The sequence below is a fragment of the Cryptomeria japonica genome, chromosome 2 (genome assembly GCF_030272615.1).
Source record: "Cryptomeria japonica chromosome 2, Sugi_1.0, whole genome shotgun sequence".
Classification (NCBI taxonomy): Eukaryota; Viridiplantae; Streptophyta; class Pinopsida; order Cupressales; family Cupressaceae; genus Cryptomeria; species Cryptomeria japonica.
In genome coordinates this window covers 531,501,344-531,516,257 of record NC_081406.1, presented here as the reverse complement: position 1 = coordinate 531,516,257, position 14,914 = coordinate 531,501,344, and the positions used below count along the sequence as shown (strand labels likewise).

The window sequence follows — 14,914 nt, the reverse complement described above, 5'->3', positions numbered from 1 at the left end:
AACAAGAATTATTATCAAAGAAGCAAACCTACTAGAATTGTACTGGAGAGAAGCAATACATATTGATGTATATACCCATAATAGAGTTTTATTCAAAAAGAAGTATGGTAAAACATCATATGAATTATGGCATGGAAGGATTCCCTTAGTAAGGTAATTCAAAGTTTTTGGAAGTAAATGTTATATCCAAAGAGATGAAGGAAATCTTGGAAAGTTTGATAGCAGAGCAGATGAAGGCATATTCCTAGGATATTCTACAAAGAGCAAGGCTTACACATGTGATAACAAGATATTGAATAAAATTGTTGAAAGTACAAATGTGAAGGTTGATGAAAATACTTCTAAAGACTCGGGTATACAAGCAAGATATGAATCTGATGAGTCGGCAAGCAAAGAAGAGGGGAAGAGAAGAGAAGAAGATAAGCAAAAAGAAACTCAGGTTGCTCTGGCAACTGTATCTAAAACCCTAAGGTATGTTCAAAAGAATCATTATGAAAATCAAACCATATGAGATAAGAACAGAGGTGTTATTACAATAAGTAAAGTTGTTGAAGAAAAATTTATGCCATGTTTACTTTCTGAAGTTGAACTAAAGACAGTTGAAGAAGCATGTAATGATAAGAATTGGATGAAGTCTATGAAGGAAGAGTTAGATCAGATTGAGAATAATCAAACTTGGGAATTAGTCCCTAGACCGATAGATAAGAATATTATTGGAACAAAGTGGTTGCTCTAGAATAAGTTGGATGAAGATGGTCATATAGTAAGATATAAAGATATATTGGTATGCAAAGGTTACACTTAGGTTGAAGGAATTGAATTTGAAGAGACTTATGCTCCTATTGCCTAAATGGAATCTATTAGGATGTTTTTGGCTTTTGCAGCATGCAAAGATTTAAAAGTTTATCAGATGGATGTGAATGTTGGAATCAAGGAACACTGAGGAGGGGGGGTTGAATCAGTGTTCTACCGATTATCTGATTTTCCAATTTAACTTTAAGCCACTGAAAGCATAAGCATAAAACTGAAATGCAAAAAAATAAAATAACCAACCATAAAATCATAACACCAAGATTTTTACGTGGAAACCCAAATGGAAAAAAACCACGATGGGATTTGAACCCACAATATTATTCCACTATGGCCAGTAGAAAAACAATATTACATGATGGGGGAATGTACAGACATTCAGGCACACTGCCTAGATCTCGCTGCTCAATTACAATAAGGGCTACAACCCCAGAAGGCTCACTACCTTACTAATCAATTACAAGGATGAAATACAGTGAAAGAACCCTAAAATAGAAACTAACAATTCCTGGATGACTTCCGGTTAAGTGCCAAATACTCTGACTGTATCACCTCTGATCTTCTGCTTTGTTTTTGTCTTAGCCAGCTATCGGATCAAGAATGTGCACGTGAAACTGTGTGAAAATGGATTCTCGATCACCAATTGCTCGCATACAATCATACCATACGTAAAAAATATCTTTTGCACCGATCTTATATATCTGCAATCGCAAAATATATCATTCACCAAGTCGGCCTGCTAATGTAACGTGTAGTCATATATCGGCTTGACTGGATCACCAAAGATAAATGTGGATCATTAAAAAAATGATAAAATGATGTCTCTATGTCGACCCAATCATCCTATACATGATTCATAACACCACAATCATTGGAAAGCTTCCGGACCAAAACTGCTTTGTTCAACCTGAAATACTGATTAACTGGCTACCGGTTGACGCCTACTTCTGGATATCAAGATCCGTGATTACCGGATAGGAATCTCAAGAAGAGTTGTCATCAATGACAACTCTAAACCATTAATCAAGCATCAACAGCCACCGAATGAGTGTCAATTGCCAACAATATCCTCCATTGGCATTGATAGAAACACTCGTGAAAATGTGTAAGTGTTGGAAAAGCTATACACCGGATCAAAAGAATTTCTAAGGCTCCCCCTTAGATAAATAGTTATATAATTACAATCTTCTACTATAAATTTTTTACCTTTATTCTCCCCCATTGACAGCAATGCCAACCACACTTGTAACAAATGGTATCAGAGCTTGGTCACGAGTTCAAACCTCTCACTTGCGCTAGGGGGGGATTGTTGCAAGGTGTGTGCCTTGGTCTCTTGGTGTTGTGCAGCACAATTCTTGGGTTTATGACATGGCTTTACCACCTCTTGTGGATTCTATAAGTCTAGTGGTTGTATCAGGCATTAACAGGTCGATCTTTTGGTGCAACCGCAACCACACTTGTAACAGTGAAGGCATTTTTTAATGGAGGATGGAAAGAAGAAGTCTGGATTGAACAACCAGAAGGATTTAAGTTGTCAAATGATCTAGATGTTGTTTGAAGATTGAAGAAGGCATTGTATGTGTTGAAGCAAGCACCTAGATAATGGTATGGAAATTTGGACAAGTACTTGTTGAATCAAGGATTTCAAAAGGGATCTCTTGATGGTAATCTTTACTTTAAAGTTGAATTAGAAAAGATCCTAATTGTTGTTGTATATCTGGATGACATAAATTTTGGAGGAAATGGTGACATATGCAATAATTTTGTTGGTGAGATGCAAAAGGAATTTGAAATGTCTATGATTGGTGAGTTGAATTTGATAACACAATGATGAACAGTGAGTACCAAACCGGTACTAAGAGGGGGGGGTGAATTAGTACAGGTACAAACACTTTTCCTGAACTGGTTTGACTGCAAACAGTGAACTTGACTGACAATCACTAACACCAGTCATAAACCAAATTACTACCGGTTAAGCACAATGAGACTGTGAAAGATATAAACTAAAAACACTTAGCTTACCACACAACCTACACCCTCATCTCCATATTATCCTTGTGCATAAACAGGTAATCTATCATCAGAAATATAATAACTTGCTAGATCAACATGATTCACCTCTTGACAGAAAACAACAAAGCATCACATGAAAAAGACATCACATATGACACACATATTTTTCACGTGGAAACCTAACTAGGAAAAACCACGTGGGGATGAATACCCACAAGCTATTTTTGAACTCTTTATAAGTCCACTCTGTTAGAAGCCTAGTCCGATTAAAAATTGTTACAACAGGTTCTGTTAGGAACTGATCCTGTTAGGGATCACTTGGTTAAGGGATGGCTAGAATACCCGGTTAAGGGTTAAACCCTGTTAAAGGTTACCTTGTTAGAGGATTTTATGAACTCAATGGCTTTGAGTTACCCTGTTAAAGGATTTACAGCAAGCTGGTTAAAGCTACCCTGTTAGGGGATTTTCCAACTGTTGAAGTGGTTAAAGATCAACAGGTATTACAATGATCTGGTAATAGCACTCAATGCCAATGCAGATCCACTTTAGTTCCTTCCTTCTGCACACACACTTTGTAGGAATCAATTCTCTTATTTGGTCTAGCAAGAATCATGTATCTCTACACTTAGATACACACACAACATTTGCCAACACTTCAACATGAGACACAACATCGACCTTATAGGAAACAGATAGATCGGTAACATAAACCCTAAACCCTAAACATTTAGGTTGAGCAATTCAGTCAGTTCAATCCTGACCATTGAACACTTTGCATTTGAATACAACAGTCTTGAATAGATCTCAAGACATTCTCCATTGTTCATTCTTCACCGCTTCATGGAGGCGATAACCCATCATGCATTCTCCACCGTTTGCAGAGTCTTCGCACATTCCTGAGGTAGATAGGATCAATCTCCTTCATGCAAGATCCTTCATGTGCACGAGGCTGACGTGGTAACACAATCTGATCTCCATTACACTGCTAACTCATGACATAATGCCATCGATTGAATCACATAGGCTCGAAACACTTCAACCGGAAACCCTAAAGCTGAGACTACCAACCAATAGTCATACTATATTAAACCTTGATAGAAAAAATTCCATATACCTGTTCACCTGAACAAACATACCGGTTCACTATTTCACATATACCGGTTCTCAACAGCATACTGGTTCACTTTGCCAGTTGATAAACTTCAATAAATCGGTTCACTCTTCAGCATATTGACATCAATGACAACACAATATCATCATGTCAACATACTCTGCACATATGCCAACATAATTTCTTTCTTAAATTGTAAGTAAATCATAACAATAAAGGTATTTTTATTTCTCAGTCAAAGTATGTTAGAGAGTTGTTGAAAAACTTTGGATTGGAAAATTCTAAACCGATATGTACTCTTATGACAACAGGTTGCAAGTTGACTAATGATGATAAATCTCTGAAGACTGATGCAAGCAAGTATAGATCAATGATTAGAGGACTGTTATACCTTATTGCTACCAAACTAGATATCATATATGTTGTTTGTCTTGTAGCTAGACTTCAACAAGATATGAAAGTCACATATTGTTGCAGCAAAGACAATTTTTTGAGATACTTGACAGTTACGTAAGATTTTGGATTGTGGTGTACCAAAGGATCAAATTTTACTCTAAAAGCTTATACTGATGTAGCTTGGGTAGGAAGTGAACATTGATGACAAAAAGAGTACTAGTGGTGGAGCATTTTTCCTTGACTCTCAGTTAGTTGTATGGTTAATTAAAAAGAAGGATTATGTGCTTTATCAACTATAGAAGTTGAGTACATTGCAACTGCATCATGTTGCACTCAGATACTTTGGATGAAACAAACATTGAAAGATATTGGTGTGATGTTTGATGAACCGATCTCAATCATGTGTGATAATACAAGTGCAATAAATTTCTCTAAGAATTTGGGACTGCATTCTAGAACAAAGCATATCTCTATTCGGTATCATTTCTTGAGGGAGAAGGTGTTGGATAATGAAGTGAAGCTAGAATATATTCCTACAAAAGAACAAGTTGTAGATATCTTTACAAAGGCTTTTTGTAGAGATACCTTTGAGTATCTCTAGCAGAAGTTGGGGTATTATCCCTTCCTAGTTTGAAATAGTGCATTTTTGGCAATGCATTAGTCCAGGGAACTTCAAGTATATTTTAGTATGGACTAATGTTTTGGGGCTTCCTCTTAGTAGGAGTTGTGTTGTTGCTTACCTTTGCCTTTGATGTCAAATGGGGAGAAATATAGTCATTTTTTTTCTAAGAGGGAGTTATTGAGAAGATAAGATTTGATTTTGTCATTGATGAATGTTTCCATCAATGACAAAGGGGGAGATTGTTGCAAATATGAAGTTGATGGTATATTGGTATGGTTGTCATTGATGTCAATGCATTGATTTTGTGATTCAGTGTTTAACTTTTTCTTTGCATTTTTTCTATATTGCAGATGTGTTCAGGATGTGTTGGCATGTTGTTGGATATTGCCTTGAGATGTTATTCTTATGTTTTGCTTGTCTAGAAGTTGTGCTTCGAAAATCTATGTAGTAATGATGATGTTTTCTGGCAGAGTTTGCATTTCCAGTTTCTGCATTTCTAGTTTTAATAACAAGATTTCATATTTATCTTATTCATGTATTTATCTTTGATAATCTAATTTGGCATGTGATGATGAGCTCCAGAGTCATGGTAGTTGATATGCATTTCAGGTCCTATTGACCTTGAATGATTCTATTTTTTTGCTCCAGTATTTGTGGCATATGGATAACGTGTTGTTTTGATCAATGTTGTGGTGCGGTCCAGTTCTAATTCCTTTCCACCACAAGAATATTTAGTGTAGGCCTATTTCAAATTATTTTTTGGTAAATTGTTTCCTAGGTGACTTGGAGAGATTCTTAATTCAAGAGATCAGTATACATTAAGGATCATTATTATGTGAAAATGTAATGGAAGCTAGTGGATTGAAAAGGAAGATCTATTTTCTATGAATGTGTGGAAATTTGTGAAGAGTTGTGATAGAGATGATATTGTGTGATGTTGTTGTTCGATACCAAAGGTAGTGAACCAAAGGTTTCTTCTGGCATTGCAATGTTGTGGTAGTTGTGCTTCAATGGTGGATTATTTCTTTTTCTTTCTTCTTCTTCTAGATAGTGAGCCCTTCTTTTTCTAGTGGTTGTAGCTGGGCAGTGAACCCACTTGCAGTGAGCATTCTAGCAATGAGTCACCCTTTGTAAAAATCACCTTAACCGGTGTCACCCTAACAAGTGTTTCATAATTGAAAAATAGTATTCTCTGTAGTTTTTCCCTTCTTGGGTTTTCCACGTATATCTGGTGTTCTTGTGTGTGTTCTTTCATGCTTATATATGTTTATGGTTAGAAGTTTTTTTACCGATTTGTTTTTGTGGATCAATTAAAAGATTATTATTGGTAAAACTAATTCACCCCTCCTCTCAGTTGTCTAGGATATTCATTACCCACCACATATACATAGATTCGTATGGTTTGATGGGGAACCAAATATAAACAATCTTGATTGGACAAATGATTAGGAACAAAAAAATATGGATAAATACTTTCATCATATTCTTTACACATGGAATCCTGTAGAAGATTTTCATCAATGTAATATATAAGTATGCTTTTATTATTTTTTTAATTTGTATTTCATATGTATGAAATTTGTGCTTCAATGCAAACAATTAATTCTTTTATATTTTGAATGATAAAAATTACAAAATTTTATATAATATACATGCGCCTCCAAATACAAGATAATTTACACAAGTAGATACAAAACATGACTTTGAAGCAATCCTAGATTGTGTATAATGGCATACAATATATAGCTCGAAGGTTCATGTCTACATAAGAAAAGATAATGAATGATTTGTAGATAAGAGGTTCACTCATTAAAACATTCTATATAAATTAAATATAATATGATTTCAAAGAATTAAAATGTATTATTATTAATTATAGGTATAATTCTCTATGACCATGTTAAATCTTAAAAGATCTAAGTTATATCAAGACTTAGACAAATGTGAAAAAAAAAGTTTAAGCATGCAAATAATAATGACAGAGTAAACACACACAATTTCTACATTCAATATATTTGGAGAGAACATATAGATTGAAAACCTATTCTTTTCAAACATGTTGTAATCAAGTACATTATCAAGTATGCAACTAAAGTACAAAAAAATTTAGAACATCAAATGTTGATGTAGCTTGCAAATATTAAAAACCCTAATAATTTGGCCACATGTGCATATAGTATAGTTCTTACTCAAATAATTATAGAAATAGGCATTGGGGTACAAGAAACATGTCACATGTTGTAAAAAAATTCATTAATAGAGGAAAAAAAATCAATCTAAAGGTCTCATGTGAGATATTCAAACATGCAACTAAAATGATGAAGATGGCTATGAAAAATATAGAAGATTTCATTGATGGATATATGATTATATTTTTTTCATGGAAAGTGTTTCACTTATCCTTGACATATAATTTAAGACAATAAAATAGATAACAAATAAGAGGCAAGGGGATGATAGCTATTGTGAGAATATTTCTATGGTTTGTATCCATCTATGTAGATGAATTGGATAAATAGGTTGATTTATGTTGGTCTTGTAGTGGTGTAAAAGTGACCCTACAAAGGGAAGAACTATGTTCCCTTGAGAGCCAACTCCACAACATACATTCAAATATCTCTAACTAGTGAACTAGTGAAGATATCCAATTATAGAAATGGAAAGAGCATGTGATAGAGAGTCTTCGGTCTAAATCTAAGCATCTCAATCAAGGATGCTAGTGTGACACACTGTAGTCTCGTATGGACTGCAAACAAAAAACTTAGAAAATAGAGAAAACCCAACTCTATGTTTCAAAGAACTTGCAAAACCTAGAATAAGAAATATACCAACAAATACTATGCAATAGGGATACAAAGAATTATAATAAAGATTTAAATAAAATAAATGAATAACAAATATATACTGCAAATCTCCATGTGGTTGAATGCCTTCACAAAACCTACACACATGAAGAAGAGGAAAGATGTTGGGGTTGTATAGGGGTTTGCCTCAGTCAAACCCCCACTTTGGTGTTTCCACCTACACAAACAACCAAATAGATAGATAGATCAAAATATATATAGATAGAATGATAAATGATCAAATAAATAGGGGATGTGATAAATCCAAAGATTCTCAAAGACACAAGAGAGATACAAATATATTACCAGCAAAGCTTGAGAGAGCCAAGAGAGATACAAAGAGTACATTGTGACAAGTTAGACATAGCTGTAGAGAGAGAGAGAGAGAGAGAGAGAGAGAGAGAGAGAGAGAGAGAGAGTTTTGACAATTGAGAAAGCATTAGACATTGTTGAAATAACCAAAAAATTCTAGAGAGCTAGAGAGTTTGCATGGATTGAAAGGATATATTTAAAAGAGAGAATAGGAGGGAAAGAAGAGGATGGCAAACCGTTTAGAAGATTTTGAGTCATTTCCACCGACCTGGGAAAGTGACGATTGTCAAAACACTCAAAATCGATATTTGAATGTTGAGATGTTGCAGGACGAGTGTGTGATGTGTGGATGTTCATGTGGCATGATAGTGTCTAGACAAATCACCCTAAAAAAGACGAGTAGCAAGAGAAACACACTATTAATGCAAAACAGAAGCCAAAGGATAGTTGTTGAAAATTTGTCTTGAGAATCCTAAGAGGGAAAAGGTTGATGTAAGGGCTAAAATGAACCTACTCAAATGCTAGGAGGATGGACATTAAAGTGAATACAAAAATGTAGGTGGAATTGTGAAGAGGTATGCAATTTTTGACTCTACAGGTTTATATTATGACATGTCATTTCATAATATAGAAATAAATATTATTCTTCATAATTATGTAATGATATCAAATTGGGACTCAATTATAATTTATAGCATGTAGAACGAATAAGCACTATAGAAGATGTTCAATATAATAGTTTCTAAAATTTAAAATAGTCAATCTCTTTAATGAAACACAATAAAACATGAGTGAAAAATCATATCCAAGTTACAACATGGTTAAATTACAAAAGTGACTAGAGTAGACATGTTAGGAATATGAGATATCAATAGAAAAATGTCATAATCTATATTGGTGAATAAGGATTTTTCTCAAATAGTGACAAGTTAACACCTATTTACTGTTGGCAAGAGACATTGTTCCAGTGATGTTAGATGCATGGATATTACTTAAGGGTTGTCATTGATGGCAACTCAGCTTAGTAATCCTATCCGGTACCTATAGATTTAATCTACTGAAAGTCATATTGACTTTAGGTATTATTCCGACAGAGTATGAATGAAGTGTATAGATTTTGTGAGCACAACTCATTTTCGGTGATGCAGTTTTGGTTGCAATGATTGGGATGATCGATTGGTTGTTTAAGGCAGATCATCTTGTAATTCTAGCCTCTGATGTTGATTCTAGTGCATGATTCTTGGTCTGGTATCCCATTATTCTAGAAAAGCAGATCTATTGTATGGACAAGCTGGGTAATGTGTATTGCGGAACTAAAGGAATGATTTTGGTGATTAGTGTTGCATTCAAGGAGTTTGTGTCATCGTGTGTGAAGATTGTGATCACATTTTTTAGGTCCGGTATATGGATTTGTGGTGGATTGAGCCGACATGAGACTATATGTTTCATATTTTGGAGTTTTGTGAAGCTGACTTGTTGGAGATCCATTTTGGTGGTGCAGATATATAATATTGACTTGGATGATGATTTGATTTGTGTATGGTGTGAGAGAAATCATTTTAGGTGTGATAGAGCACAATTTCACGTGCACATCTTGAGTTTTGGTGATCCAGTATTTGGCAGCAGAGCAAAACATAGCAGTTTCTCAAAGCATTGGTAGTAGATCATTTTGAGATAACCGGAACTGTATTTTGGCATAGATAGATGTTGTACTTCAATTCAGATACCATTGTAGTCATTTTGTATTAGCCTATAAGGCAGTGAGCCTTCCTTCGGGGTTACAACCCTGTATTATAATTGAGCAGTGAGCCTGAATGCAAGTGCATTCCACTTTTGTAATATTGGTTTACTATTGGCCATAGTATATTAATATTGTGAGTACTCAATCCCACTTTGGTTGGTTTTTCCATTTATAACTTTCCACATAAAAAAATTGGTGTTATGGTTGTGTGGTTGTTTGCACCGTGTTTCTGCATTACAATTTTCTTCTTTTTCATTCGATGGTTAAAGAATCAGTTTAATAAATTAGTAAATTGTAGAACACTGATTCACCCCCCCTCTCAGTGTTCATTGATTGAAACAATTGGTATCAAAGCCTAGTTCCTCCGAGGAATCCTAACACCTTGAGGAAGATCCAAAAGATTGAATCAATGGACTGCGGTTTGCAGAGACAACTTAGTGTGGCACTTGAAGATCTTGATGAAGCAAGAAAAGAAGCGAGTTCCCTAAAAAGAAACCTGAATGCAGCTGAAGATTTCATTGAGAAATGAAAATATCAATTGAGTACTTCTAGAGAAAAGAGAAAGGAGTTGATGGATAAGTTGAAGGAGAAAGAAGAACAAAGTGTTGACAATCAAGTCCTACAAGACAAGATAGATGAATGTGAAAAGTTGGCTAGGGAGAATACAATTTTGAAGAATGAGATGCAATCTATAGTAATGAAGCTGACAAAGGAAATTGAAGACCAAAAGAAGAATGAAGAAACCCTAACTCGGTCACTGAAGGAAAAATCTAATGAATGTTGCAAACTAACATATGAGAATGATCAGTTGAAGCTTGAACTAGTACAAACAAAAAATAATGGACAAGAACTTGAAAGATAAATCATAATTCTGAGAGATGATCCGACTACTACAATTGAGTACAAAGAAAAATTCAAAGCTAGTTCAGCCCAGTTGGATGAGATGCTGGAAAGTCAGAGACATGGGAAAGACATGTGAGGACTTGGATTTGAGAAAGGAGAATCCTCTGATTTTGGTCAAAGCAATTATAAGAAGGACAAGAAACCTCTGGTAAGACAACCTAATGCCTACAAATTCAATGGTAAATGTTTTATTTGTGGTAAATTTTGTCATATGACGATTCAATGAAAAAGTAGGATGAATAATGGGATGATGAGTAAAGCGATGAATAATGGTTCTACCTTTACTGGTCAATGTTTCATATGCAACAACTTTGGTCATAAGTCAAACATGTGTAGAACAGTGATAAATAACTTTCAGAAAAGGAGATGTTATGCTTGTGGGATGTTTGGACATATATCTAACCAATGTAGGATGAGACCAAATCAGATGAACTTCAGGCCTATGCAAAGGAATGTTGTTTGTCATGCATGTAACAAACCTGGACATATTGCAAGATACTGCAAAAGCAAGAATGCTATGTTGAACAAGAACAAATCAGATAAAAAAGGAAAAGCTAAAGTTGAAGAGATCAAAGATTAGCATAAGAAGATGTGGGTGAAAAAGGAAGATTCAAATGTGTAAAATGGCTCCACACCTGAATCTGGTGCTAGAACCTCATCCAGTAACTAAGGCATTTTTGCCTTGGGGGCAAATTATCATGTTGATATTTAGAACACCCTTGCGGAGATCTGTAACTGGTCAAGGATGGTTGTAGATGATGGAGATCAGTTATGCATTTGATAACCGTAAGATTTTATGGCGGTCTAATAATTTGGTGAATGAAATGATGAAAAACAGTGTATCCGGAAAATTTTAGGATTGTGCATTTATTACAACTAAAAACTAGGTTTTCAGTGGATAAAAAGGTATTTCAATAGTTCATTCTTCACAATGTGAATGAGAGAGAAGAGCAGAGCAGCAAAGTGAAAGATATTCCAAAGCGAAATTCAAGCTTGTAGCAATCTGAAAGAGACTTCTTGCATCCGGTTGTGATCAAAAAGGTATTTATCCATTCTCGAAGCAATTAGTTCATACCCTAAATTATAAATGGCATCATCTTCTGGCATTGCAACTCCACTTGTTGTTAATATCACTGAAAGAGTTAGGCCTATTTTTAAGTTTTCAAGAAACATCCATTTAAGTCTGTATAAGACAATTTGAATGGTGCATTTTCTTCTATGTTGTATGGAGTTTTGCACAATGAAGATGTTAGGGCTTACATTCACTGCAATATTGAGGAATTAGGAAATTCATATATGCTATCCCTGTACGCACAACACATGGTTGATGGATTTGGCAATCTGAAATCAGATTTTAAGAATTTGGAGGAAAAGGGTTTCATTCAGTTCATTCATTTCTCGGTATTCAATGAACTCGAATGGGTAAGGTATGTTCTAATCCAATTCCATGATGAATTCTTATGGCTAGACAAACATTATAAGATCACAAGGCAGGATATTCCAGCGATGACCTGTCCGAATGCTACCGGTGAAGTTCCTGCCCTCCGGAATGTAAAGAACACCATCGTAATGGAGGCAACCAGTTCAAAACATGACCACAAGATCAATGACCATAAGTGATATAGTGGAATGTGATGTAAGATTTGCTTCGATTGTTATCGATTATTAAATTTATCAGTCAATTAGGCAAAATTTTGTATTTGGTACCGCAATTTATGCAGCATGTCATATTCTTAAAGAAAGTAAGAAGTATGATCTATGCATAGTGCTTCTAAATGAATTAATGAGCAATATTAAGAAGATCAAGTAGGACAAGAAGAATGTATTTAGATATGGTTCTTTGATCATTTGTTTGGCACTATACTACTTAAATGAGATTCCAAAAATTGGAAAGGGTCAATGGGCTTATGACAAATCAGTGGCAATGCAAATAAAAGAAGGTTTGTAGGGTGTTGGTGACGCAGTTGCACAAAAATCTGCCTTATGGGGTTACTTCAAGACCTTTCAGGAGCTGATGCAAGGCAGATAAAGAGTTCCAAAGGCTATAGTTGAGAAATATGAGAACACAATATGCTTCATGGTGGACAAGGATCAATGTCACGTGGAAGCAGTAGAGCCAAGGACTAGCTGGATATTGCCAATGGGCTATGAGGTAGAGAAATTACTCTTGATACATATGCATATCAGCTCCTCAATAAGTTGGTTGATGAGGAGGAAAGATTTTGTACCTTCAAAGAAAAGGACTTAAGCCTGCACAAATAGTTCATTGAATCCAGAAGAAAGAGAAAGGTGAGGAAGGAAGCTAAACAACTTGCAAAGCAAATGGGCATAACAAGAGAAAATGTACAGAGGGCCCGAGAGAAAAAAATATTGAAGGAGGAAGACATGGTGAAGCAACAAGATAAGTCAGTTCCCACTCCTCCCAAGCAAGCTAAGGCCAAGCTGAGAAAGTTTGCACCTACCTCCAATGTACAGAAGGTAGTTCCTCCACCTAAATCTCAATCAACAACAACCAATGGGGCAGAAAAGAGAAAGGAGAAGCCGATGAGAAAGTATGTGGCTACAAAAGAGGAAACCAAATTAGAGGAAGAAGTTAAAGAGGTGAATAAGACTACCACATATGCTAGGGTAGTATGAAAGCCTTCATTCGATGAAGCTCAACCTACAAAAAGGCCTAGAACTCAAGGTGAGCCATTTGGTAAAGCAAGACCAAGCAAGAAGCAGAAATCAGAAATAGATAAAGCTCTCAAGTCGAGTAAGCTTGAAGGTCCTTACACTATTGTGCCTCTGTTACAAAAGATTATAGACACTATAGTAAAAGAAGGTAATTTGACAAACCTTTCTATATATTATGAGAATTCTAATGAAAAATATTGGAGAGCTATTGAGGAAGCAGTTGTACATTATATGAACTCTTTTAGTAAAGCATTGATTGAACGGTCATCCATGATCCCAAAAGAGTTATATGATAGTTTAGATGCCCAAAGACACATAGCTAGTTTAGAAGATGAAAGGTTAAAAGAATATACCTTAGTAAAGTTTTGTCTTGATGTAACAAAAGATGAAATACAAAGAATTTTGGTACTTGCTAAGGAAAACTTCCAAAGTAGACACAGAGTAAATAAAATAATATTTGGAAGAATCGACAAAGTAGTTAAAGATACAAAGGGTATTCTAAAGAAAATTTTGAAAGAAAATGACTATCAGGTCAATCCGAAGAAGGATGACTCCCAACCGAAAGGACAATCAAGAAAAGATACTTCTCCTCTGGTAATTCATGTTCATACAAAATTTTCTCATGATCAGCCACCTGTACAGATTGATCCAATAGAAATCAAAGATGACACCACTGATAATTAGTTGGTGAAAGACTCTCTTATTATTGAAGTGTACTCAGAGGAAGCAGCCAAGGAGATTGCTGATGAGAAGAGGGCAGATGAGAAAGCTACAAAAGAAGTTGATGTAGCAAAGAGTGACACAAATGCTAGTGTTGTTGCTGAGAAAGATAAAGGGGAAGAAAAGGATAAAAATGCATCGGTGATCATGGCAAGAGCCACTATTCATGATAAAGAGAAGTAGATTGCTAGTGAAGATACCTGTGATATCTATCTTGATCTTAGGGCGAGTTTGTTGGTGATATCTTCTTTCTTTGCATTGACTATTTTTCACATTCATATGTTGCCATCAATGCCAAAGGGGGAGATTGTTGGAGTTGTTGGATATAGTTGTTCATTGTTGCTGCTAGGATATGTTATTGTCATTGATATCAACATATTCCTGTGGTTTATTCTGGTGAGTTTGGGAAGATCTTCTGATCCGGTTTTGTAGTTTGGTTATGTTGATCACTGCTTTGTAGGATTCGATATTTCCTCTAGTATAATTCGATGTGATCAAATCTTGTGTTGAGGTTTTGGGATATTGTTTGGGATGATCTTGTCTATCTTCATTTCATATGGTTCATGATTTGGTGCCCCGTAAGTTATCTTTCTTCTTGACAATTGTTGATTGGTTGTGTTCTTGAGCTTCCTGATGTTGATCGATGAAGATTTGATAAGTGGAGTTGGTGAAGCTATTGGTGATGATTCTAACATGCTTGTTGGTGTTTCCTAGTCATGTCCTATTTTTTTTGGTGATCCACATTGATCGTTGTGTAAGTTTTTAGT

General features: G+C 35.2%; 1 protein-coding gene across 1 annotated transcript in view; it reads left to right on the top strand.

Moving 5' to 3' along the window:
- Positions 1 to 14,330, top strand: part of LOC131865151 (uncharacterized) — a 63,986-nt gene extending 49,656 nt beyond the window's left edge. Inside the window, exons 3-6 of the mRNA XM_059215315.1 lie at positions 326 to 471; positions 13,028 to 13,303; positions 13,424 to 14,021; positions 14,112 to 14,330. Coding sequence (XP_059071298.1) covers positions 326 to 471; positions 13,028 to 13,303; positions 13,424 to 14,021; positions 14,112 to 14,330 — 1,239 coding nt within the window. The remainder of the gene's footprint in view (positions 1 to 325; positions 472 to 13,027; positions 13,304 to 13,423; positions 14,022 to 14,111) is intronic.
- The last annotated feature ends 584 nt before the right edge of the window (positions 14,331 to 14,914 follow it).